The 22,234-nt window shown below is 51.9% G+C and overlaps 1 protein-coding gene across 22 annotated transcripts in view; it reads left to right on the plus strand.

The window, feature by feature from the left end:
* NFASC (neurofascin) overlaps window positions 1-22,234 on the plus strand; it is a 77,702-nt gene that overhangs the window by 44,932 nt on the left and 10,536 nt on the right. For 7 of the 22 annotated variants that reach the window (XM_057400627.1, XM_057400633.1, XM_057400631.1 and 4 more), the window contains 13 exons: window positions 447-482; window positions 1,181-1,282; window positions 1,374-1,571; window positions 2,559-2,629; window positions 3,240-3,462; window positions 4,578-4,693; window positions 5,803-6,007; window positions 7,784-7,906; window positions 8,479-8,652; window positions 10,405-10,419; window positions 16,809-17,024; window positions 19,121-19,237; window positions 21,061-21,216. In XM_057400627.1, coding sequence (XP_057256610.1) covers window positions 447-482; window positions 1,181-1,282; window positions 1,374-1,571; window positions 2,559-2,629; window positions 3,240-3,462; window positions 4,578-4,693; window positions 5,803-6,007; window positions 7,784-7,906; window positions 8,479-8,652; window positions 10,405-10,419; window positions 16,809-17,024; window positions 19,121-19,237; window positions 21,061-21,216 — 1,752 coding nt within the window. The remainder of the gene's footprint in view (window positions 1-446; window positions 483-1,180; window positions 1,283-1,373; window positions 1,572-2,558; window positions 2,630-3,239; window positions 3,463-4,577; window positions 4,694-5,802; window positions 6,008-7,783; window positions 7,907-8,478; window positions 8,653-10,404; window positions 10,420-16,808; window positions 17,025-19,120; window positions 19,238-21,060; window positions 21,217-22,234) is intronic. The other 15 variants (XM_057400637.1, XM_057400638.1, XM_057400639.1 and 12 more) reach the window with 13 other exon arrangements.

Genomic DNA, 22,234 nt, shown 5'->3' on the forward strand with positions numbered 1-22,234 from the left:
CATTTATGTACCCTGTGAGATCTATTGGTACAACACAGTTCATCAATCCCTGCTCTTGGCCACCTCAGGTCTTGCTGCATTCACAGAGGGCCCCAACCTGGCAGTGCTGCTGGCACAGACCCACAGTGTCCTATAAGAGTGCAACATGAGCACACATGCCCAATGATTGACACGGCTTGAGTTATTTCCCTTCCTTCTCCCCTAATAGCTAATCAACTCTATAACAGGCTGATGTCTCCCTTTGCTGTGTACTACAGGGATGGATAAAGGTGTGCAGAGCTTGCCTGGAGCTCTCTGTGCTGTCCCTCCTCTGGTCCCCAGGCAGGGCTGGATCCTTCTGTAATCCATGATTTTATGTGTAACTTTCTGTTTGCCAGGTGCTGCTCTGGCCACCCAGACTTAAAGACCAAACTAACCCCGTTAACAACCAATGTCTTACCTTGCAGCCGTCCCCGCTAACCGTTTGAGAGACTTACCCAAAGGTAATCACCACTAATTCATGGTGTTTGCTTTACTTTGTGAAATGATTTTCTTTTGCCTTGCCAATAACACCAGCAGAAAACAGCTGAAAAGGTGGGAGCTGAAGCTTCCAAGTCCTGCCCAGGTTGTCCTTGAAAACCCATCCAGATGGCCGCAGGTAGGAAGGTCCTGTGTGTCCCACTTGCAGAGTGCAAGAGTGGCTTTACCCATACCTGGAAATGGTGAGCCCTGGTGGGAGAAAAGCAAATCACTAATCCCTTGACCTTTGATTGGAAGGAAGTTCTTACTGTTATTGCATGAGCCGGTTCTGTGCAACCCTGTGGGTTGTGAGCAGATACAGAAACCAGGGTTGGTGCCCACTGCATTTCTAACTAGTTTTCATTGAGGTTTTGTGTCCTTTGTTCCATTTGTTCACATTTATTTCTTGGACCGCTGCATGTAGTTTGTTGTAAGCTCTTCTGTCCCCCTGCTCAGCCACTATATTGTGCTTTACTGCCTGAGAAAACCCAGCAGCGGGCAGGGTTTCAAGGCATGGCACTATTAGAACATGAGCGCGTTTGCTCTGCTCCACCAAGAGCTGCAGGATGTGAATGGAGTTCATGTCCTGGGTGCGGGCTGGGGCAGCCAGGGCGAAGCGATGGGAACGGGACTCGCTCCCGGGACAATCCCAGCCTCATTTCTCTTGTTACTCGGCCACCAGAACGACCCGACCGGCCCCGGGACTTGGAGCTGTCGGACCTGGCCGAGAGGAGCGTGCGGCTGACGTGGATTCCGGGTGACGACAACAACAGCCCCATCACAGGTGCCACCGCACCCTCTGCCCGCGTCCATCCCATTCCTCCCGTCCCCTTGCGAGCTGAGCCCTTAACCCCAGCTCCCATCCTCTCCCCCAGACTACATCGTCCAGTTTGAGGAGGACCGGTTCCAGCCTGGCATGTGGCACAACCACTCCCGGTACCCCGGCAGCGTCAACTCGGCCATCCTCAGCCTCTCTCCTTACGTCAACTACCAGTTCCGGGTGATAGCAGTGAACGATGTGGGCAGCAGCCTGCCCAGCGTGCCCTCCGAGCGCTACCAGACCAACGGGGCACGTGAGTACCACCCACCCGCTCCCTCTTGCCGTGGAGACTTCTTGTTCTTAGCTCCTGGCCACCACTCTCCATGTAGACCCCTTCCTCGTGGTGCATGCTCCCAGCTCCTGTAACAGGAACAGATGCGCACAGGTGAGGGAATGAGCTGGTCCATGCAGCACTACTCAGATGGAAAGATTGATGCAAAGGTCACTCCAGCAGAGCCTGTGGAAGGAAAGGCCGGTTCTGTGGTACAGAGAAGCTCCCTAAAGCAAGGCTTTCATCCTTTCTGACCGCAGGAAGCTCCGAAGCCTCTTGGAAAATGAGACTCGAGTGTAAAAGGCATTTTTGTTCCAAAATTGCTAATTCCACTGCCAGAGCTGGCCAGGAGCCCACATCCACGCTATGAGGGTGCTGAGGCGCTGGCACAGGGTGCCCAGAGAAGCTGTGGCTGCCCCATCCCTGGCAGTGCCCAAGGCCAGGTTGGACACGGGCTTGGAGCAAGCTGCTCTATGGAAGGGGTCCCTGCCCGTTTTTATGGTCCCAGCCCACAACCAAGGCTTTTGTCTTCAGTTTTTGTGCCCTGTGGAATTCCTGGGAGAATTCCCAGTGGGAATTCACCAGCTTTGCTGTTGCGCGGCATTTCGCACTGTAACGATTGCAGAGCCTCGTCTGCGGTATCGGCTGGCATCTAGTGTTGGGTTTGGGCATTACTCGTCCTGTTTTCAGATGCCAAGCGGAGGACTCGGCTCCCGGGGCACAATGGCTCTGTCAATGTAGGACATTCTGAGGGAGAACAGGAAAGAGGCTCCTAAATAAATGGCCTGGTTTTCACCAGCTCTGAGAGGCTCCTGTTCCATTAACCTGAATGGGAGCTTCTGGAAAAATCAGGCCACCGACTTCTGCCTTGGAAGTACTTTTGGCTTGCACAGCGAAGGGGGTTTTACTGCGCCAGTCATTCCCCACCATTATGAACTGCTCTTTATTTTATTTCAATGTGAATTTCAGGTCCTGAAATTAACCCAACAGGAGTCCAAGGTGCAGGGACCCAGAAGAACAACATGGAGATCACCTGGACGGTGAGTTCTTCTGTGCTGCTGGGCCCAGCATCTTACCATCAGGGTCACAGACGCCATGACAGAGAGAACTCAGCATCTCTAGCATGTGTGAGGTACCACGCAGAGTACCAACGCCTTCATGATCAGAAAGGGAATAAAAAGCAGAAGATGCATCTATAAGCGAGGCCATTGTTAGTGCCTAGGAGAAGGTTTGTGACAAAAACACTCATTTGAACTATGTCAGCCAAAGATGCTGGGTCAGAGATGCAGGTTAGGGAGGGTGCTCAGGAGGTCTGATCCCTTAAGCAGTACATAGGGCTCACAGAGCAGCTCTTGCTTTTCCTCATGGACCAGCAGGTGTCACCCACAAACCAGCATCTGTAAGGAGGATAGAGACTGCAGTAGCAGCATGGACTGGAATATAAGGCTATGGTCTTGGTCCTGCCTTGGGTCTGGAGGGCAAGGGCTTGGGATGTGACTCTCTGGGAATGAATGCATTGACCTCCTTCGAGATTTGCTGGTGGAGCATGAAATGAGAACCAGCTGCTGAGCAGAACGTTTCAGAGCTCCACAGCAGTTGTTCAATGCAGTTCCTCCTCCTCACTTTGTTTTCCTGTTTTGGTCCATGAAGCCTCTGAATGCAACCCAAGCTTACGGGCCCAACCTCAGGTACATCGTGCGATGGAGGCGAAGGGACCCCCGAGGGAGCTGGTACAATGAGACGGTGAAGGCGCCCAGGCATGTTGTCTGGAACACCCCCATCTACGTACCCTATGAGATCAAGGTGCAGGCAGAGAATGACTTTGGCAGAGCACCGGAGCCTGACACCTACATCGGCTATTCCGGAGAAGATTGTGAGTACTTCCTCAGGCAGAGATTTCAGTGTTTCAGGGCAGGAGCCCCCCCCAGCTGGTGCCTGCGCCTGGGACGTGTTCACAGCACTGCTTGAATGGGCACAAAAACCCAGTTCCAGGCATGGGGAAGAGGCTTGGCCATTGGGTTCTGTCCTGGGTCCTGCCTGCATGACCCAGCTCACTCAGCATCTCCCATGCTCTCTGGAGCACCCAGAGAACACTTTGGGTTTGGGAGATGGTCACATTTCCCTTAGGATGAGGATTGGCTGTATTCCAGCTAAACCCCCATTGAATTCCTTCCCCTGACCTCACCTCGGATGAGAGGTGCTACCCATAACCAAAAGGGCTTTGGTTCATCCTGGACTGGATTCTTGTGCCTCTCTATAAGGCCCTGGCTTGGGCTCCTGTTTGCAACACACACTGGCTCAGCTTATCCTAAACCTCTGCCTGGTCCCACAGAACAGCCCCAGGTTGTTTAACTCTTTCCACCTTCTTTCTGGGCTCCTGGTATCACTTTCTGTGCCTGTAGCATCCGAGCTCCTGAACAACTCTCATCCTGCTGGGATAATGAGATTTCCTGACAACAGCTTTATTTTTAAACAAACATATATTAATTCCTTGCATTGCAGCATCAGTGGTGGGTCCCTGGCTGTGTGACTTCAGGAGTACCAATAAGTAAGGTAGATAAGCCAGGTAACCATAGAATCCCTGACTCATTTAGGTTGGAAGGGACCTTAAAGCTCATCCAGTTTCAGTTCTCCCCTTCCCATGCTAAAAACCCAACAGTCAGCTTTTAAAGCATGCACATGTCAGTGAGAAAGAGTGCTGGGCAGGGAGGTGATGCTGTTCTGTGTATCTGCATGGTCATAGGCTCTGCTGACCCCAACTGAAGGCAGCCAGGAGGCTGAGGACGGGCCTGTCACTGCTATTCTATCAAGGTTGGAAACCCTCAGAAACTGACTTTAAGGAGGGAGAAAAGGAGATGAACACCCCCATGAAAACAGGGATGGCAGAGCCTGACAATGGAAAGATGATGGGGGGGCAGAGGGGCATCTGTCTGGTCTTCAGGTACCGCAGGTACCTAACGTACACTCTGCTTTATCCCGACCGCTCAGATCCCAAGGCTGCGCCTACGGATGTTAGGATAAGAGTTTTAAACAGCACTGCCGTTGCTCTGACCTGGACCCGAGTGCACCTGGACACCATCCAGGGACAGCTCAAGGAGTACAGAGTGAGCAACCCCAAACCTCTCTGTGCTCACCATTAATACAGCTAACCTCCTGCAATGGGGATGACAGAAACCGCTCCTCCAGCCATCAAACCCCTCTTGGATGGCTGGGTGCAGACCCAGCTCTGCTCCAGAGCAGCACCAGCAATGAAGGGCTTTGGCTTGGTGCCTGGACAGGGTTGGGGCTGCAGGATCTGAGGTGCTAAAGGCAAGCGGGGCTGCCCTTGTTCGCCCAGAGAGGGACGTGGGGTGCTGCACCCATGCAGGAAGGTGTCCCCTGCCTCTAGAGCTGCCCATGGGGTGGCTGTGGGAAGAGCCACCTCCGATGGGTACCAAGAGGTTAAGTTTTTGTCATCCCCAAAGTTCCTACATCATCTCTCATGGACACCAACCCCTGCAAAGCCTAAACCCAGCGGTCGTACTGACAGGCAACTAAAGACAGCTTGGATCCTGGTGTGGTGTGGTTTCTTTTAATGGTGAATATTTATTGCTAAAAACCTAGCATCCATTTCCAGAGGACAGACCCCATTCAAAACAAGCAAAAGTCTGGACAGAGATTAAGCCATCACCAAAAGTACGTGTCCTGCAAACAGCATTTCAAATCCAATGATGTGCTGGGCATAAAGCAAGCTCCCTGGGTACTGCTTTCCTTTTTCCTGCCTCTGCGCTGTCATTCTGGTCTGTTTTCTGAATGAATCTTATTTCTGCATGAAATAAGATTTACAGCCAGGGCTTCAAATGGGAGACTTCCCAAATGCAGGCTCTCCTTTGTGCCTGGACGTGACCCACCTCTCCTTGTCCATCACTACAGGTAGAAAGGGAGAATCACTTGATGCCTAGGGCTTGGGAAGCAGAAAACAGCTCTTTGTAGTCTGACCTGAGTGTTGTGTGACCTTTGGTAAGCTCCTAACCCCGTGCTCAGCCTCTTCCTCGGGTAACACCACTCACCTGCCTTGCCTGGGGGGACGTGGAGCTTCATTAACTCCTCTAAAAGGCTTCTTGCAGCCACGAGATGCTCTTTGAAGAGGCAAAGTTTTGCTCTGCTTTTGTTAATGAAAGAAAACCAACCCTGACACAGGAAAAGCTTCACTTGCCATGCATGTTTCTTGAAGGCCTATTTCTGGAGAGACAGTAGTTTGCTGAAGAACCTGTGGGTCTCCAAAAAACGGCAGTATGTGAGTTTTCCTGGAGACCGAAACCGGGGCATAGTGTCCCGGCTGTTTCCTTACAGCAACTACAAGCTTGAGATGGTTGTAACCAACGGGAGAGGAGATGGGCCACGCAGTGAAGTTAAGGAGTTCCCCACACCAGAAGGAGGTAGGTTCCTTGGGGGGGTGATGTAGGGAGAGGTTTGGGTGGTTCAGCTCCATGGAGAGGTGATGCTGCTGCGGAGATGTGCCAGGGATGAGATTCAGCCGAGCATCTTGTGGGCAGCATCACTGTCACACGGCTCTGCCTTTGTCACCACGGGAGAGGTGACATCTCCGCACCTAGAGCCAACTGCTGGCACTCTCGGCCACCCAAAAATGCCCTCCGGGTGCTTCGAACACATCGGCTCTGAGGTGGAGCAAGAGAGATGTTTCAGCAGCACAGCACAGCCCCGTGCCCTTGATTTGCTGCCTGACCTGCCCATGTCCCCACACCTTCCTGCGCTGCGGGTTGGTGAAGAGGAGGGAACGTATTCGTTGTGCTCAGTAAACGGCAGTCAGATCTGCCCAAGACCCGAGTGCTTTTCTCCTGAAAGCCCATCACTGATACCCTGTCAGGCTGTTCAGGCAAGAGCACCTCATTCTTCTGGTTAAAGAGCTTGTGTCAAGGATGAACTTGAGCTTTTCATTTCCTTGCTGTCACAAGAGCTATTTATAGGCACACTGATACCTTTCCGTTGGAGCTGCACTTCCAGAGGCTGGTGAGGAATCTTTGGGCACAGAACAGCACAAAAATGCAAGAGGAGAAAAGAGTAGAGGCTGGAAGCAAATCCTGTCTCAAGTAACACAGAATACTGTGGTGGTCTTTCTCGCCTTCATCCCATTCCTGCTGCACAAGGAACTCTTGCTCCTGTTTTACCATTTTCTAAGGGGTTTCACTTGATCAGCCTCAAGTCAGCTTGTCCCAAGAGAAGGGACTGTTTCAATAGGGTGGTTTTGCAGTCAGGGGCATTGGATGGAGCTGCTTTACCTGGGTGTTAGAGGCACACAGATTTTGAGGTACCTGTATGGGCTCGGGGTGGCTGTATGCATACATGGGTGGCACTGATTGAAGTGATTATAGTGGATTGGACTCTTGCAATAAGGAAACTCTTGATATATTTTTTCCTATACCATAAGCTATTTTACTGCCCATCCATTCTATCTATATAACATACAATGGTGTTTAGGAAACTGAATGATACTCTGCAAAACTTCTGGATAAGAAACAGAAATCACTGATGCCTCAGATCAGAGCACCGAGTTCTTTCCCCAGTTAAGACACCACAATCATGAGTAAGCCAGGAGAATAACTGCATTCAGGAATGTATAATGCTTTCCTTCCTTTACTAGCTCTGAATAAGCAGTCATAACAGCAGCCAGTCCTCAGGGTAAGGACCACTGTATATGCACAGCACCAGCCCCGTTCTGGATCTCCAGGTGTCAGTAACACAGTGATGCTTTGCCATAAGAGAAGCTGCTCTACTCTTTTTCACTGTTCCAACAGATAAATAGATGAGATGTAGATGCTGGGCTGGGTGGGGGCTGTAAATAAGACCTGTAAAATGTGTGTATAACATAGAGAAGTGGCCCTGAACTGTGTCATAGCTCTGCTTCACACTGCAGCATCCTTCGCGGGTGCTGTGCGGGCATGGTGCTGCTGGGTTGCATGCAGAGCTGCTCTGCTTTCTGCTCCCTGCACACACGCTGCTGAAAACCCTGGCCTGGTGCATGGTTTCTGGCACAGATTCTTGTTCAGTCGCTCTCTGACCTTTAGTGTGCGATCTGTGTGTGTATTTGTGAGCGTCGAGTGCAGCACTCAGCCTGCACTGTGTACAGTATTGTAAGGTATGTTCTCTTGTGTGTTTTCTTTCCCTCTCCTCCCTGCTCCCATCCTCCTCCCAAGTGCCCAGCTCCCCCCGGTATTTAAGAATCCGACAGCCAAACCTGGAAATCATCAATCTGGAGTGGGATCACCCAGAGCATCCCAATGGAGTCCTCACAGGATACAGCCTTAGATATCAAGCCTGTACGTTCCATGTGTTATCTTCTTAGTGATAATAATGGAGCCATTGAACGTGCTCCTTGCTGCTGTTCACCCCCTCCCCTAGCACAGGAAGGTCTCCATAAGGAGCTGGAGACTGACCACAGGGTGAGGCACGGTGGTGCCGAGGGGACCCTGGAGCAGTGCTGGGCAGCTGCAGCACCAGGGAGGGTGGGGGGTGCTCAGCAGCTCACACCAGTGAAGGGAAATGAGCCTGATCTCTGATTTAAAGACCTTCAGGCTCATTCCGAGCAGTTCATGGGCTCACAAGGTCCTGGCTGTATAAGGAATGTGCTGGGAGTGCAGAGCCCACAGTGCCTGGGGGGGGGGGGGTCCAGCCTCCTCCGAGACCCTGGTACTTGTGCTGTGCCTCTACAACCCTGAGCATCCCCTCTAGCAGGTCCCCAGCCCGAAAGCCACCAACTGAAGTGCGCTGAGCAGCAGCTGTGGCTCTGAGCACTGACTGCAGGCTGGCCCTGGGGTGAGGCGATGAGGGAGCTCTCGCAGGGTGCTCTGCACCAAGGCTGAAGCTGCCACCGCCTCCCTTTCCTCCCCAGTTAACGGATCCAAAACAGGCCGAACCCTGGTAGAGAACTTCTCTCCCAACCAGACAAAGTTCACCGTGCAGAGGACAGACCCCATCTCGCGCTATCGCTTCTTCCTGCGCGCACGGACCCAGGTGGGAGAAGGAGAAACCCTGGTGGAGGAGTCCCCAGCCCTGCTGAATGAAGGTAGGTGCAGCAGCACCAGCTCCTGGCTCTGCCGAGGAGGGAGGGGGCGAGGGTACCTCTGTGAGCCAGAAACTGCAGGTCAGGATGGGGTGGTCACAGGGCAACCAGTACAAGAGAGCAACTGGTGCTCAGCTACATTCTACTGCAGGACAGACAGAGAAATGGATAGGATAGATAGATAGATAGATAGATAGATAGATAGATAGATAGATAGATAGATAGATAGATAGATAGATAGATAGATACAGATGAATGAATGGATGGATGGGTAGAAAGATAGGCAGACAGGATCGAACACTGCGGCAGTAACGCTATTGAGGTGACTGGGGATACTGTCCTATGCTCCAGGGAACTACCTTGCTGCCCCCTCCAGCAGCCGGTGCTCCTCATGTGCCCAGGAGCAGGAGGGCATCCTGCTCTGCCCGTGCTAAAGGTGAAGCTCCAGTTTACAGCCTCTGCATGAGCTAAGGGGCAGATGTGAGTGATTCTGATGTGGCTCGAAGGGGGTGCAGCAGTTGCATCCCCCAGGGCAGGGGCTCCAGGGCCACCTCCCGGCCACCCCATAACCAGCAGCTGCCCTGAGCCTCCAAAGCAAAGCCCCAGCTCCAGGTTCGTAATCAGATCAAATGCCCATTGTGGGACATTCATCAAACTAAGTGAAAGTTCAGGAGCCCTGAGGGAGCAGCGGGAGACAAAAGCTTTCTCTTTCCTTTCCTTAGCATTTGCTAAGAGACCTATGATTTGGTTAGTGCCCCGATGTAATGGGGTTTCTGTCTCTCTTCCATCTCCCCCTCCCCAGCTAATGGCTCTGAGTAGGAAAAGTCATTCCTCCTGATGACCCAGTGGAAATAAAATGCTTCCTGACACCTTTTAGGTGGGCTCCAGCATCGCTCATTGCAGTGACAGGATGGGAGATGGGGCTGCTTATGCTATGGGAGAGAAATCAGCTAAGTTACACCCTGGCAAACATGAGAGAGGGCACGACACTGCTTTAAAAGGATAGAGAACAGAATGCAGATAGAAGCTGGTGGTGCTGGTAGTGGAAAGTTGTAGTTGTTTCAGATCCATTTGCTTTACTGGGTTTGTTTCTATATGCTGAGAAGAGCACAGATAAATAATACCATAACCAACCTTGCTGCACTGACTGGTATCAGGAAATGGCAGGTAAGGTAAGGTTCCCTGCCAGGCACGTAAGTACCATTAGCAGCTCCAAATTCCCACTTGGATATGAAGCTACCTGCTGGAAAGCTACGCAAAAGACAAGCTTGGAATGTAAAAAAAGCAGCAGATTAAGACAATTGAACCCATTAATGCCTTCAGAGGTTGTTTTCTGCTTGCCAGACTCATTCACCTGAGTTTAAATGCAATGCTGACGTTGTGCACCACGGGCTCCAATCCACACAGGGCAGGACGAGCACTGGTGTTAGAAACACACCAGCAAAGCACTGAGGAGAAATTCAGAGGGTCACAAATAGTTTAGCGGAGCTGGTGTGTGTCTTAAGAGGTGATCTCCATCGCCCAAGGGGACATCCCTGCTCTCTGCCCTCTGCGAACAGCGCTGATGCACAAGGAGGGTTGTACCTAATGCATTTATCCCTTCTCTCTCAAGCCTGGTGCCTGTGTGCAAGTGGTCCCTGAGTCTCTTGTTGGTGTGTTCTGGTTGTTTTTATATGTTCCTCTGTTTTCTCTTTCCTTCTCTTCTATGCTGCTCTCTTCGCATTCCCCTCTCTATCTTGGCGCTGCCCTCTGAAGCCACGCCAACCCCAGGTACCGTACCAGCGGAGGAGGTAACAGGCATGGGGCAAGGCTTGCTCGGGGTGCTGGCAGTTAAGCATGCACTCCATTAACCCTTTCAATGGGAAGATGAAGTGGCAGGAGGCTAAATTGGGCTAAATATGAGACGACAGCAGCTAAAGGCAAAGCCCCGAAGGCAGAAAGGGACAAGGGCAGGCTCTGCAGGGGGGGTCGGCAGAGATCAAAATATCTCTGAATGGGGCTTAAGAGCCTCCCAGCTGCCTAATGACAGCCACGGCCACGGAACAGTGCAGCTGCCACCGATGATGAGCGAAAGCGAGGGTCGAGATGCCCTCTTAAAGAGGTTTTTCATCCCAGGTCTGCACAAAGCCCTCTCCCTTTTGAAGCCTCAACACCCCCACCCAGCCCTGACTCGGTGGTGCCCATCCTGCAGCCGGGCTCTGTCCTGCAGGATTTAAGCTGGAAAGCAGCTCCCGGTTGCTGCTGGAGCTGCTGCCTCCCCTGGCCGCACAGGTCTGTGTGCAGCGTGCGGGCACCACGAGCCACTCATCTCCCCATGGTTCTTTGAGGGCTTTTTGTACAGGAGAACCCTTTTATTCCCAGGTGCCCATTGAAAGGGTTAAGGACAATGTTTGTGCCGCAGCTGTGCATGTCTGCATGCGAGGCTATTGCTGGCTTTGCCCTCGACTGCGTGTTCCTACAGCAGAGAGAACCCTTTTCTGGTAACAGGGGCAGCATCTCCACTGCTTCCAAGGAACCCCAAACCCCACTTTCACCCGATGTCAACCCTGCAAAGCAGAACTGCTGGCTGCCCACAGGGCGCCCGCCTCATACCAAAGCTGCAGATGGGACTTTCCCCCCCACCTCCAACACCACCTTTGAGCCAGTGTTTCAGGACCAGGGACCCTTTGAGCCCCGTGACCAAAACGTGCCCTAAATGCTTTTGGTCTGGAGCATCAGCACTCGCTGGCCCCGCACCAAGGGCTCTGTAAGAGGTCCTGCTTTGCCTTGGCTGGACACAGCCCTGGGGCTTCCCACAGAGGAACAGCTTCTTAGGGAAGGCTCTCCCCAAGTGATGCAAGTGCAGGACCTGCTCTCTGCACCCACAGGTTTTGCTTTCCTACCTCATAGATGTTTCTCCTCCTTTTATTTTGTTGCAGTGATGTCTCCCTACCCACTATAATTTTGCATTTCCTTTTCCTTTCTGAACAGACGCCAATCTTTTTCTTGCTGTATTTTTCCTCTTCCTAAAAAGAAATAAAGGGGGTAACAGATTGGTCTGCTTTGGGTGGTGGGAAACTGTGCACGGACATCACCTCTTAGCTTAGAGGATCTCTGTCCTAGGAGTCTAGGGTGGCTCTTTTGCTGCTATAGCTCCTACTTCAGCCAGAGTTTAGCTTGTCCACAAGAATCCAGCTTTTCCTTGTGGATCAGGATTACCTTCTAAAGTACCTTTCTATTGCTGAAGCTGGAAAATGCAATGTGATCTCTTTAGCCTTCCAGCCGCATCTCATTTCAATTTCCCCCACCACTGGAAGCTAGGTAAATTATTTGCCATTTAAAGGATAACTCAATGACAAAGCCCACTGCTCCCTTGTATTTTACCTTCTGATAGGAGAAATAATGAGCAAAGATAGGCCAGAGCTGGAAGAAGTGCTGCCTGGAGTAGTAGGTCACTGAGTGCTAACTCAGCTGTGTTCACAGCTCTTCACCGTGCTGGGCTCCAGCAAGAGGAATCAAGGCAGTGTGAGCCATGGTGAGACCCAGCACACGTCTTTGTCCCACTCTTGAGCAGGGTCTCATCTCCTTAGCTGTGAGAGCTGTTTGTCCCAAGAGGCTGTTTCTCCTCCCCACAAGGACAGGGTTCAAGTGAAACACTGCCTGACCTTCCTCGGAGCATCCCTCCCTGCTCAGTGACCCAGATTTTTGTGGATCTTTACGGATTCACAGTGAAAGTTGTCTTAAACTGCAGGAAAATGCTCTTTGCCATGGGCTGCTGGCACTAAGGATGAGAACAAGGCCTTTTTCTCAGGAGTAACCTCACATAGACAGGGTCAGAGTGGCTTTGGATGCGTTTGAGAAACTGGACCAGCCTGAGGAAATCAAAGTGAAGCGCGAGGACTTTCCTGCAGGAAAGGCTTTATCTTTCCTGAAGCCAGATCTGGGCAAAAGGAGAGGTGATAAAGGAAAAGGGAGGACATCTGAAAAGGGCTCTCATTTAGGGTATGGGTGAGAAAAAAACCAAAACTGGATCCTAGGTTACCCACGTGTATGGAAAAACTTCATCAGAGACTGTAACGGTCGTTGGTCTTAGGCTTTAAGGAAAAAAGATGGACTTTTCTCTGTTCCCTTCTTGTCCCTCCATAATTAGGAACCGGAGGAGAAAGATCCTATTGTTCATTTTAGAAACAGCAGTGGAACAGCAAGAACTGCTGACCCCTCTCTTTCAGAGGCTGCTCAATTGCTCCTTTCTATTCTTGACTTTCTTAGAGCTATCGGATTTGGGACACTTTAGGGTAAAGACTTCACAATTTCCTTCTGTTGTTAAAAGCTGGGAGAGGGTGAGGAGAAACAACAGGAAAATCTCTGCAAATGTCTTTGGCTGCTGATCAAAACCCATGAAAAATTCATCCCATTTCTCCAAGCCTAATTATTTTGTAGACACACCCAAGGGAAAGCTCTTCCTACAGCCCAACACCACATTAAAAGCACCTTTAAATAATTAAAGAGACATATGGCTGGGTGGTGTTCCCTGTGTTTTGCACCAAACCCCATGCAGCCACTCCCTGCAATGCCGGAGCAGGACTCGAGCCCCACTTTCAAGCCCCCCCTTTTTGCTTTTAGGAGTCTTCCGCTCAGGTTTTATTCCACACAGCTTTTTGGGCTCCTTCTTCCTGGCCGCTCCTGGCCAGAGGAGCCAGGCTGCAGCAAGGAGCTCAGCCCTCCTGCTGCAAGCATTTCCCTCATTACTTAGCCTATTAATTGCTGCAGGCAGAGTGCTGCCTCCCTGGTCCATTATAGCCACCCATCTCCTCTGCTCTGCGGTCTCCAGTACCTGAGAGGGTAATAATGCATCTTGCAGACAGAAAAAGCATCTTAGCGAAGATGGGGCCTCCAAATGAGCTGGATGCTCCTTGAGATGGTTCCAGGAAGATGGGCAAGGCTACGGTGGGAGCAAGAGAAGGGAAACTGCTGGTGCTGGCTTTTGCTCTGGGGATGCTGGGTGTAGTGGGGTGATTTCAAGCCTGTTTCCAGCATTTGGGAAAGGGACAAAGTCCCTTTTCTGCATCGCCTCCTGCTTTCAGAGAGGGGAGACTGTTTTCCCCCATCACACAAACAGTAGAATTCCAGAGGAAAGAGCTTCTGCCTAAGAGCTCATCCCAGTCTCCCCTCTGGCAGGTTAAAGCCATTCCCCTTGGCCTGTCCCTACAGGTCCTTGCCCAAAGCCCCTCTCCAGGTCTCCTGCAGCCCCTTTAGGCACTGCAAGGCTCAGTCCTGTATTTACACTTGAGGCTAATGCTGTCAGAGCTCTCCCCAGAGCCCCACGTTAGGAAGGGTGCCCTGCAGGGCTCCGACATGCCAGCCCTGAGGGAGAATTGCAGCTGCTTGTGTAGGAGGATGTGTGCGGGCTGGGTTTCACTGCAGTGCTGGCAATGCCTGGCCGCCCGCCCCTGTGCCCCCGTGCTGCTGGGAGCAGGGATCTGTGCCTCTGCAACGAGCCCTGGCAGGGTGGGCAGCGAGGGGGGACCCCAGCACCCCAGGGAAGGGCTGAGGCTCCCCATGGCAGGGGGCCCTCTTCTTTGGGGCGCTCTGATCTCTGTCAAAGGCCGCTTCATCTCCTCCCAGGCTGGAACCGGCTCTCATTAGGGGCTCGATTTCAAAGCCTAGAAAATGCCCCTTATCTTCTCTCCCCCAAATCTCCCAGCTGAGCTTCTCCCCCGCATACATTTCCCATTGAAACACAAATGAGGCTGCAGCTTTGAATCCCAAGGCAGCTTAAGACTAAATCCCCCCATGGCTGCGGGAGCCCTGCCCAGCTGTAGTCACCTTCCTCCATCCTGCAGCATCCTCCCCTCTCTGAGCTATTGCTTCCCAGACTCCCCCATCCCACTTTTCCCCTGCTCCTTGTCCTTCTGGGACCATTCCTACCCCCAGTGCCATCACCCCCTCCTCGATCTCACTGAGGGACCTGCTCAGGAGTGAGCTGGCATCATTATTCCTGTTATATTGTGATATCCCTGCTCTCAGGGATTGCTTCCATTAGTGCTGGGTGGTTTGGGTAAATCCTGCCAGCCAGAGCTGAGCAGCACAGCCTGATGATGAATGGGTCAATGCAGCATCCAGGAGGGTCTTGGCGCTGCAGATTCACCTGCGCGTGTATATCTGCATGTACTACATAAAGATGGTGCCCTACACGAGAGATTGCAAAGCTTTGCCTTATCCCAGATAATCTCTTCCCATCTAAGGGCTAGAGGAGCATTAAAGCTGAAGCTCTCCTTCTGCTAAAGCCATTACAGCAGTGTTAGGTGATGCAGACAGTCCTCAAAGGGAGATGCGTGATGCAGAGACAGGCCTGGGAGCTGGAGAGGAGGCTTGTACAAGGTTTCCCACCAGCTCCTGCCTTTCAGCAAGTTACTTTGTGCCTTCTTCAGTCTTATTTTCCTTAAAGGGGAGCCAGGCATTCACGAGGGAAATGCTGGGACTGCAATAGCTAATAACCAGTGTCCACAACGCTGTTTGTGTCCATTGCAAACCTATTGAGGAGCTGCAGCTTAATCAGGGTAATGGTGGCATTAACCTGGTGACACCAATCTCTTAACCTCTGTGAATCAGCAAAGATGGATAGCCATATTCTCAACTCAAGAAAGGCTTTTGTAACGTATAAACCCAGAGCACAGCAAAGCCTTTCATCAGGAACCAGGTGATGGGGACCACAGAATCCCAAACTGGTTTGTGTTGGAAATGACCTTAAAGCTCATCCAGTGATGAGCTGGGAAGGTGCAAACCCCTGAGGACAAAGCCGTGCCATTTCCTATGGGAACAGGTCCCCTCCCTGTCCCCAGCCCCTTGCCTGGCCGTGCAACACGGGGTGCTCTCTCTGGGTGGCTGCACTGCTGCATGGGGCTGGCTGGATGCTGCGTGGGGCACACCCTGGGGTGGGCTGGTGGGTTTGGGATGTGCTGGTACCCGTGGAGATGGGCTGAGTGACCTACTGCTCTGCTCTGCTGCTGCTGGATCTCTGTGGGAGCTGAGGTCTCAGGGCTTGGCTCGCAGTGGTGAGAAAACAAGCCCTGGTTTAGTTCTTGGAGACCTTTTAAAGTGCTTCCTGGGGCTGTTTGTGTTCGTGGGTGATATTTCCAATAGCTGGGTTCATTTGCCTAACGGGGATTTGTAATCCCTCCATCTACACTCAAAGTAAATATAACTGAATGCAAGTATCGCAGGGTGAATCTGCTCATTTACCTCAGGCAGTTCAAGCAGCATTTCAGCTGCATTCTCAGACCCAAGCCATTGCAGTTCACTTTGGTGGTGGTCAGGATCCCCTTGACCCCACAAAGTGCACATTGAGCCCTTTGCTCAGCACAGGTGAGATGTGGACGGGGGCTATTTAGAAAACAAGTTGCTCAGACTTTCCCCTTGGACAGTTCGGGATGCATCAATCCCTTTATCCTAATTCAAGTGTAAATTGTGAGGGGTGGGGATGGCAAAGCACCGTCCATCACTCACCAAAGAGCAAAAATCCACCTTAATGCTCAGGCTGCTCCATCACAGGCTGCAGGATGAGGCGAGCCAGGAAGGGAATGGCTGAGAAGCTGCAGGCTGAACTGGCAGCTCAAAAAAATGCTGGAGGTGTAGTCCAGAGGCTGCTGAATTAAGGGGATTGTGGCAGGCCTGGCCCACGACAAAAGGGATTATTATGTTTTCTTAAGAGATAAATCCTGTTTCTTACTGCAGGGAGCTCTGAGTGCTCTCAGTGCCAGCAATGTGCTGGGGGATGACGGAGCAAGGACAGCCTGTCCTGTGCCTGCCCCAGACACCCTTCACACCCCTCCTTCCATCCCTCCATTCTATTTAAGACCAGGGTATTGGGGAGCACTGGCAGCAGAGCAAAGGCAGAAGCGGGTCCTTCAGCCCTGGGAAAGGGGTCAAGTGGAGGGTGCACAGGGGCAGCCCCTCTTTGCCCCAGCATCATTCCCTGCCTGTGACTGGCTCCGCGTGGGGATGGGGATGGGACAAGCGGGTCAGGCTCGTGTTTCCCAGTGCTGTTGCTGCCTCTCACCCCTGTCCCTGCGCTGTCTGCTCTGCTCCCCTCGCGTGCTGCATGTCCAGCCTTGGGGATGGCGAGTGCAAGCCCCGAGGTGCCATCACCTCTCTAAAAAGCCAGTGTTTCCCTCTCCCAGCTGCAACTGGGGTGCCTCCAACTACAGTCGATCTAACCAGTACTACAACCACCCCATCTACTACCACTACTACCGACACTACTACCACCACCACCGACACTACTACCACCACCACCGACACTACTACCACCACCACCACTACAGCCGCCACCATCGCCGCAAGCACTACAGCAGCTACAGAGAGGGCTCCGGCAGCCACCACAAAGCAGGAGTTGGGTACTGCGCTTTCCTTTTTCTCTAACCCCTCTAACCCTACTGGGACCTTCCCTGCATCCTGCCCAGAGCCAGGGTTAATAACGGGCACAGGGGAAAGTTAAGGCATTCCACACTCTGGGAATGGCTTGGTGTGGAGATGGAGGTGGCACAGGCTTGGGAATTCATGTGCACAAGTGGCTCCTGGCAATCTGGGGGTCCCTGTGCCACCCTCCTGGTCTACTCTCAGGGCTAACACAGCTCTCCCTGCGGTGCCGTGGTGCTGAACTAGCATCAGTGCTTGGGAAGGAGGTGTAAGACCCTACGAAAGCTCTCTGAAGTATTATCTCGTGTCTTTCTGCCATTAAAAGGGGGTTCTGTTACTGTTATAGATGTCACTTCAAATTTAGCCCACCAACTGTTAGCTAAGAGACCTGTCATCACTTATATGAGTCTTTTGGTTTATGCTCCTGCTCTTTGTGATGGAACCTAACCATAGCCCACGGGAGAGCTGGGGAAGTCTTAAGCTCCTGCACGCAGGTGTGCACCAGGTCAAGAGAAACTCCTCGTGCAATCAGCTAGGGATGGGGTGCTCAAACTCTGCTTTGGTGAAGGCATATCCCCCCGATCTGTGTTCTGCTGATAGATGCAGAGAGCTGTATCCCACTGAGCCTTGGTCTGAAAACACTGCTATAATGCAGTCTACACTTACTAAATAATTATGGGCAGTTATACTCAGGTTAGTCAGAAATAACTCAAGCTAGCAGGAAAAGGGGAATGCAGTCGAAAGAATACAGCTGCATGGCTGGACAGGATACACTCAGAGGTGCAAAAGAGAGAGTAGCAATAATGAGAATCAAAGTTGACACCCATTTAACTCAGAAACTGGATTATTCAAGCTGTTCAGTCCCCTTTCTTTACATTCTTGCATAAGATTAGCTCAGGACGGTTAAAACCCCACCAAAACCATGTGCTGAGAGGTCCTGCCTCCACCCGATGCTCTGCAACTCAGAGGCACATTTCCTGCTCTGTGCTCATCCCGGTGCAGCCCCGACCCAAGAAACATGAATTTGGCACCTCTCCAGCCAGTGAAACCATTCCCTGGGCGCTGAACCACAGCAAAACCACCTTAAAAACTGGTGGAAGACAGACAGAGGAGCTGCATCCTAGAGATGAGGTCCTGGTGATTGCTCCCACGACACAGCCGCTGTGCAGTGACTACGTGGGGAAGCACTGCTAACTGGAAACAGGCAAGCCAGTGGTGAGGTGCACGCTGCTGCAGAGCAGGGAGAGCACAAGAGGAGCTGCAAGAGGAGCCACCCGTGTCCCCAACCGCCCTGGGGACAGAGGGGAAGAGGCTGAGCTGTAATGAAGGCAGACAGGGCAAGCGTGTGGCAGCACAGGTTGTGCTTGCAAGAGGGATTCTAGGTCAAGTTCCCAAGCTAGGATGCCCTAAAAGCCCCAGCACCGGGGACTGCAGTTACTGATCTGTGTTTTGTCAACCCAAAACCTCAGCTGCACCCTGAAGTAAATAACAGCAATAAAAGCAAGGTGCGACTTACCTGATGCCACTCACGCACACACTAAACCAGTGCATTAGCTCTAGTGGCTAGAAACGAAGTTCATCCGCTCTCCAAAGCAACGTCGACAATCCTTAACTTCAAAATCAGAAACGAGTGACTTCATTGCCCCACTGGCTGTCTCTAGACCCAGTAACACGACAATGTTCTCTCCCAGTCTTCCCTCCTCCGTTGTGGCAGGGAGTCCGTGTGCACTCATGCATGTGTCCGTTTGGACATGAGTTTAGTCAAGAGATTTCCCTGCAGACCGAAATCCTCAGGGATGTGCCACAGGAGCCCCCAGACTCCAAAGATGAGCTGAGGGCAGTTGGACTTAAACACCAACACACAATGAGCTTCTGCTACCAAACCTCCCCCAAAGGTTTAAAATGAGGGATCTTGGAAAGAACAAATATATCCTTAGGGACTTAACTTGTAGGTTAAGACCAAAGCATTAACATCAGGCATGACTCTGTAAGGTTGTACCAACACCAGATGCTAGATGGGGTCTCATTCATGTATAATCCAAAATACTAACTCCTCTTCTAACCTGTCCACCAGCCACCAATGGATCGTCCATATGGGACATAAGAGCTATGGCTAATAGTAACTGGGCAAACATCACCTGGAGCCACAATTACTCTGCAGGAACTGACTTTGTGGTTAAGTATATCACCAGTAAGCATCAGATCGCGTGGGGACTCTACAGGGTGGCGACGCCAGTAGAGATCCTGCCAGCTCCCGTGGTTGCAACCTTGATGAGGGTGTGGAATGATGCTCTGTGCCCATGCGGAGGATGGGGAAGGGAAGGCAGGTCATGGTCTTGGCTGTTGAGAGGGCACCAGAGCTAATCCTGATGCTCTACAAGTGATTCCCCCTCCTTGCGCTTACTGCCACAAGATAGGGCTGTATGTGGTCACACATTAAAGAGCCTGAAAATATAAATATATATGTGTGAAAGAAGAAAAACCTTTAAACAAGTGAAATTATCTAAATTGGAGAGCAGTTTGCAATGGCTTTGAAAATGGGCTTCTTGAACCTGGAGTTGGCAGAATCCTCTATGATCCCAAACCTCCCGTCGTATCGGATATCATTGTCTCTTAACATTGTAAGGCTACATCCTTGGTGTGGAAACTCAAAGCTGGTATCTCTGCTTTTAGTACTTGCTTAGAAAGATGTTTACATGTTGTTGGTTGGTTGTTGGGGGTTTTTTTTATAGATAGGCAGTTATGACTACTGCTTATCTCTGACTTTTATTTCCCAGCCATTTCAGCCCTCACATTATTTAGTAGACCAGTCTTAAATCAGCATTTATGAACCGAGTAGGTGTGATCATTGAGAGCAAACCACTTCTGGCCATTTACAAGATCACTTAAAGATGACCTTGATTTCTCCTTGAAAGAGTTTCCAGCACACAGCCAGTGCCTGGCCTTGCTCTGCAGCCTGCAGGGCTTTGGTAGCAGCACAGGCTGGGTAGCTCTCAGCCTTCCCAAATTCAGCATCCACATCAGCTTCCCAAGTCCTAAATGCCAAGTATCCAAGCTCCCAAAGCACCCACCGCCAGCGCTGGGTCTTCCCCATCACTGGGAAGCACAAAGTAGGGGCAATGCTTTCCCAGAGCTGGGTCTGGGATCAGGACGGGCTACAGCAGCAGTGGGTTAGGATACCCTTATCAGCATCTGGATGAGAGGGAGGAAATCCAGGACATTCCAGCCCTTTGTAGTGTCACTTGAAGCAGGCAGCACTTTTTCTGCCCCAAAGCCTCCCTTCTCCTTCCCCACGGCACGGGAGGTGCGCACCTCCAGAGCCACAGACCAAAGCCCCACTTCCAGCTCGCTTAGAATTCAGTGGATTAATGCTCAGCATTAAACTCAGCAGCAAATGATTCCTGACACAGTGCAAAGAGCAGCTCATCCCTGGATAGAGCCTGGGAGCAACCACCCCATGAGCTGAAGGACCCAGCTCCTCTCACCCCCAAAAGCAACAGCCTGCTAGCAGGGGTGAGCAGTCCCACAGCATGGCTAGCCCAGTATCTAGCTCATTCAAAGCCTCCTTAAGCTGCCAGCAAAACCAGTGCCCAGGTCCCACTCCCAAAAGCACAAGAACTGGCTCCTTCACCGAGTCCTGCAGCATCTCCATGCAGCTGAGGAGGACCAGGCAAAGGCCGTATTTTGAGATAAATTCCCAACTATTCAGACCTGAGGCTGGGCAGATAAAGGCTCCATCAGGGCTTAAAAGTAGGGAGAGACCTGGATAGCTACGGGTCTGTCTTCCCAGCACAGAAAGGATGCAGCCAAACCCACTCCATATTCCTGCCTCACTGAGCTCCTTCTCTTCTCAGTGAGTAATGATCACAAAGCCATTAACAGCTCCTTGCCCACCCAGCTGGGTTATTGCTGCTCAGTGGCCAGGGACAGTGTAATGCGTTGCCTGCAGTGTCAACACGGGAATCTCTCCGCGCCTCCTGCGGCTGGGTTTGATGTGCGGTTTCTGTTTCTCAGGTAACAACACAGAGAAATCTATCCCTGTTAAAGCTCAGACCCCTTCCTCTGTGCAGCTGGCGAATCTGACGCCGGGAATGATGTACAAGCTGTGGGTGTTCCCCATATGGTCTAGCCCCAGCGAGCACTCGTACATAACCTTTACCACCAGCTCAGGTGAGACGGGCTTCAGCGCTTCCGAGGCATGTCACATCCATCACCACCAACGTCATTCGCGTGGTGGCGGGAGGTGGTTTGACCATGACTGCATGGGACAGCCCTCATCCAACCCCAGTGGCCCCCTCCCCGTCTCTGCCTTTATGAAAGAGCCACCCCAGCATCACCAGGAGGTTGCTCTGCGTGGCACGGAGGTGGAGAGCCCCAGGAGGGGACGGGGATCCCTTTGAAGGAGGGGGGAGAACTCCTGTTGCCAGCGGCTCTGCTTGAAGCCCTGCCACTGCGTCTCCACTTCCACACACGCGTTGCTACTCATGGTGGTGGTGGTGCTTTGGCCCTGGAGAACGTGCACGTGGCTGGCCCCCGGCTGTGGCAGAGGGGCAGGCGGGGAGAGCCTGGTGATGGGACAGAGGCGAGGGGCAGGAGCGGGAGGGAGAACAGCGTGTTTGCAGACCGCCTCAGTCCTAGTCACGTATAACTTGGGTTTCCCATCCTCCAGCTACCTTTCCTCTGGCAACATCACATTTAATTGCACAAGCAATTTCCAGGTTTAGCACCTGAGTGATTTTTACAGCTTTCTACTGATGGGCTTTGCACTCTGCCCACCGAATGCCCGAGAAACCCCCTTATTGCCTTCCATGGGTTCTGTATTGAGCTTTATGCATTTATAAACCATCACCGTTCACACTCGATGAGTTTCAGTAAATCAAAACTTCCCCTGTGTTCACCCGGGGCTTTGCTGTAGGAATCTGTGCACAACGTCCTCCCAAAGCTGAGAAACCAAGCAGCAAGCACCACTGAGCAGCCCACACCGAGAGAGGTGGCAGAGGGAGGCTGTGATTTCCAAAGACCTGCAATTATCTTGCTCACGTCCAGCCGTGTAATGGAAAGCTCAAGCACTGATTAAGTCTCTCTGCTGAGAAGTGCAAAAGGGAAACGCAATGCACAGCAAGGGAGTGCTGGAGGGGCAGCAGCTCCCCCCGCATTCCCTATGCACATCTTATTTGGTGTCCAAAAC

The sequence above is a fragment of the Pezoporus wallicus genome, unplaced genomic scaffold, assembly GCF_028554395.1.
Source record: "Pezoporus wallicus isolate ANWC-B61680 ecotype Strahan unplaced genomic scaffold, APGP_CSIRO_Pwel_v1 scaffold_7736, whole genome shotgun sequence".
NCBI classification, from domain to species: domain Eukaryota; kingdom Metazoa; phylum Chordata; class Aves; order Psittaciformes; family Psittacidae; genus Pezoporus; species Pezoporus wallicus.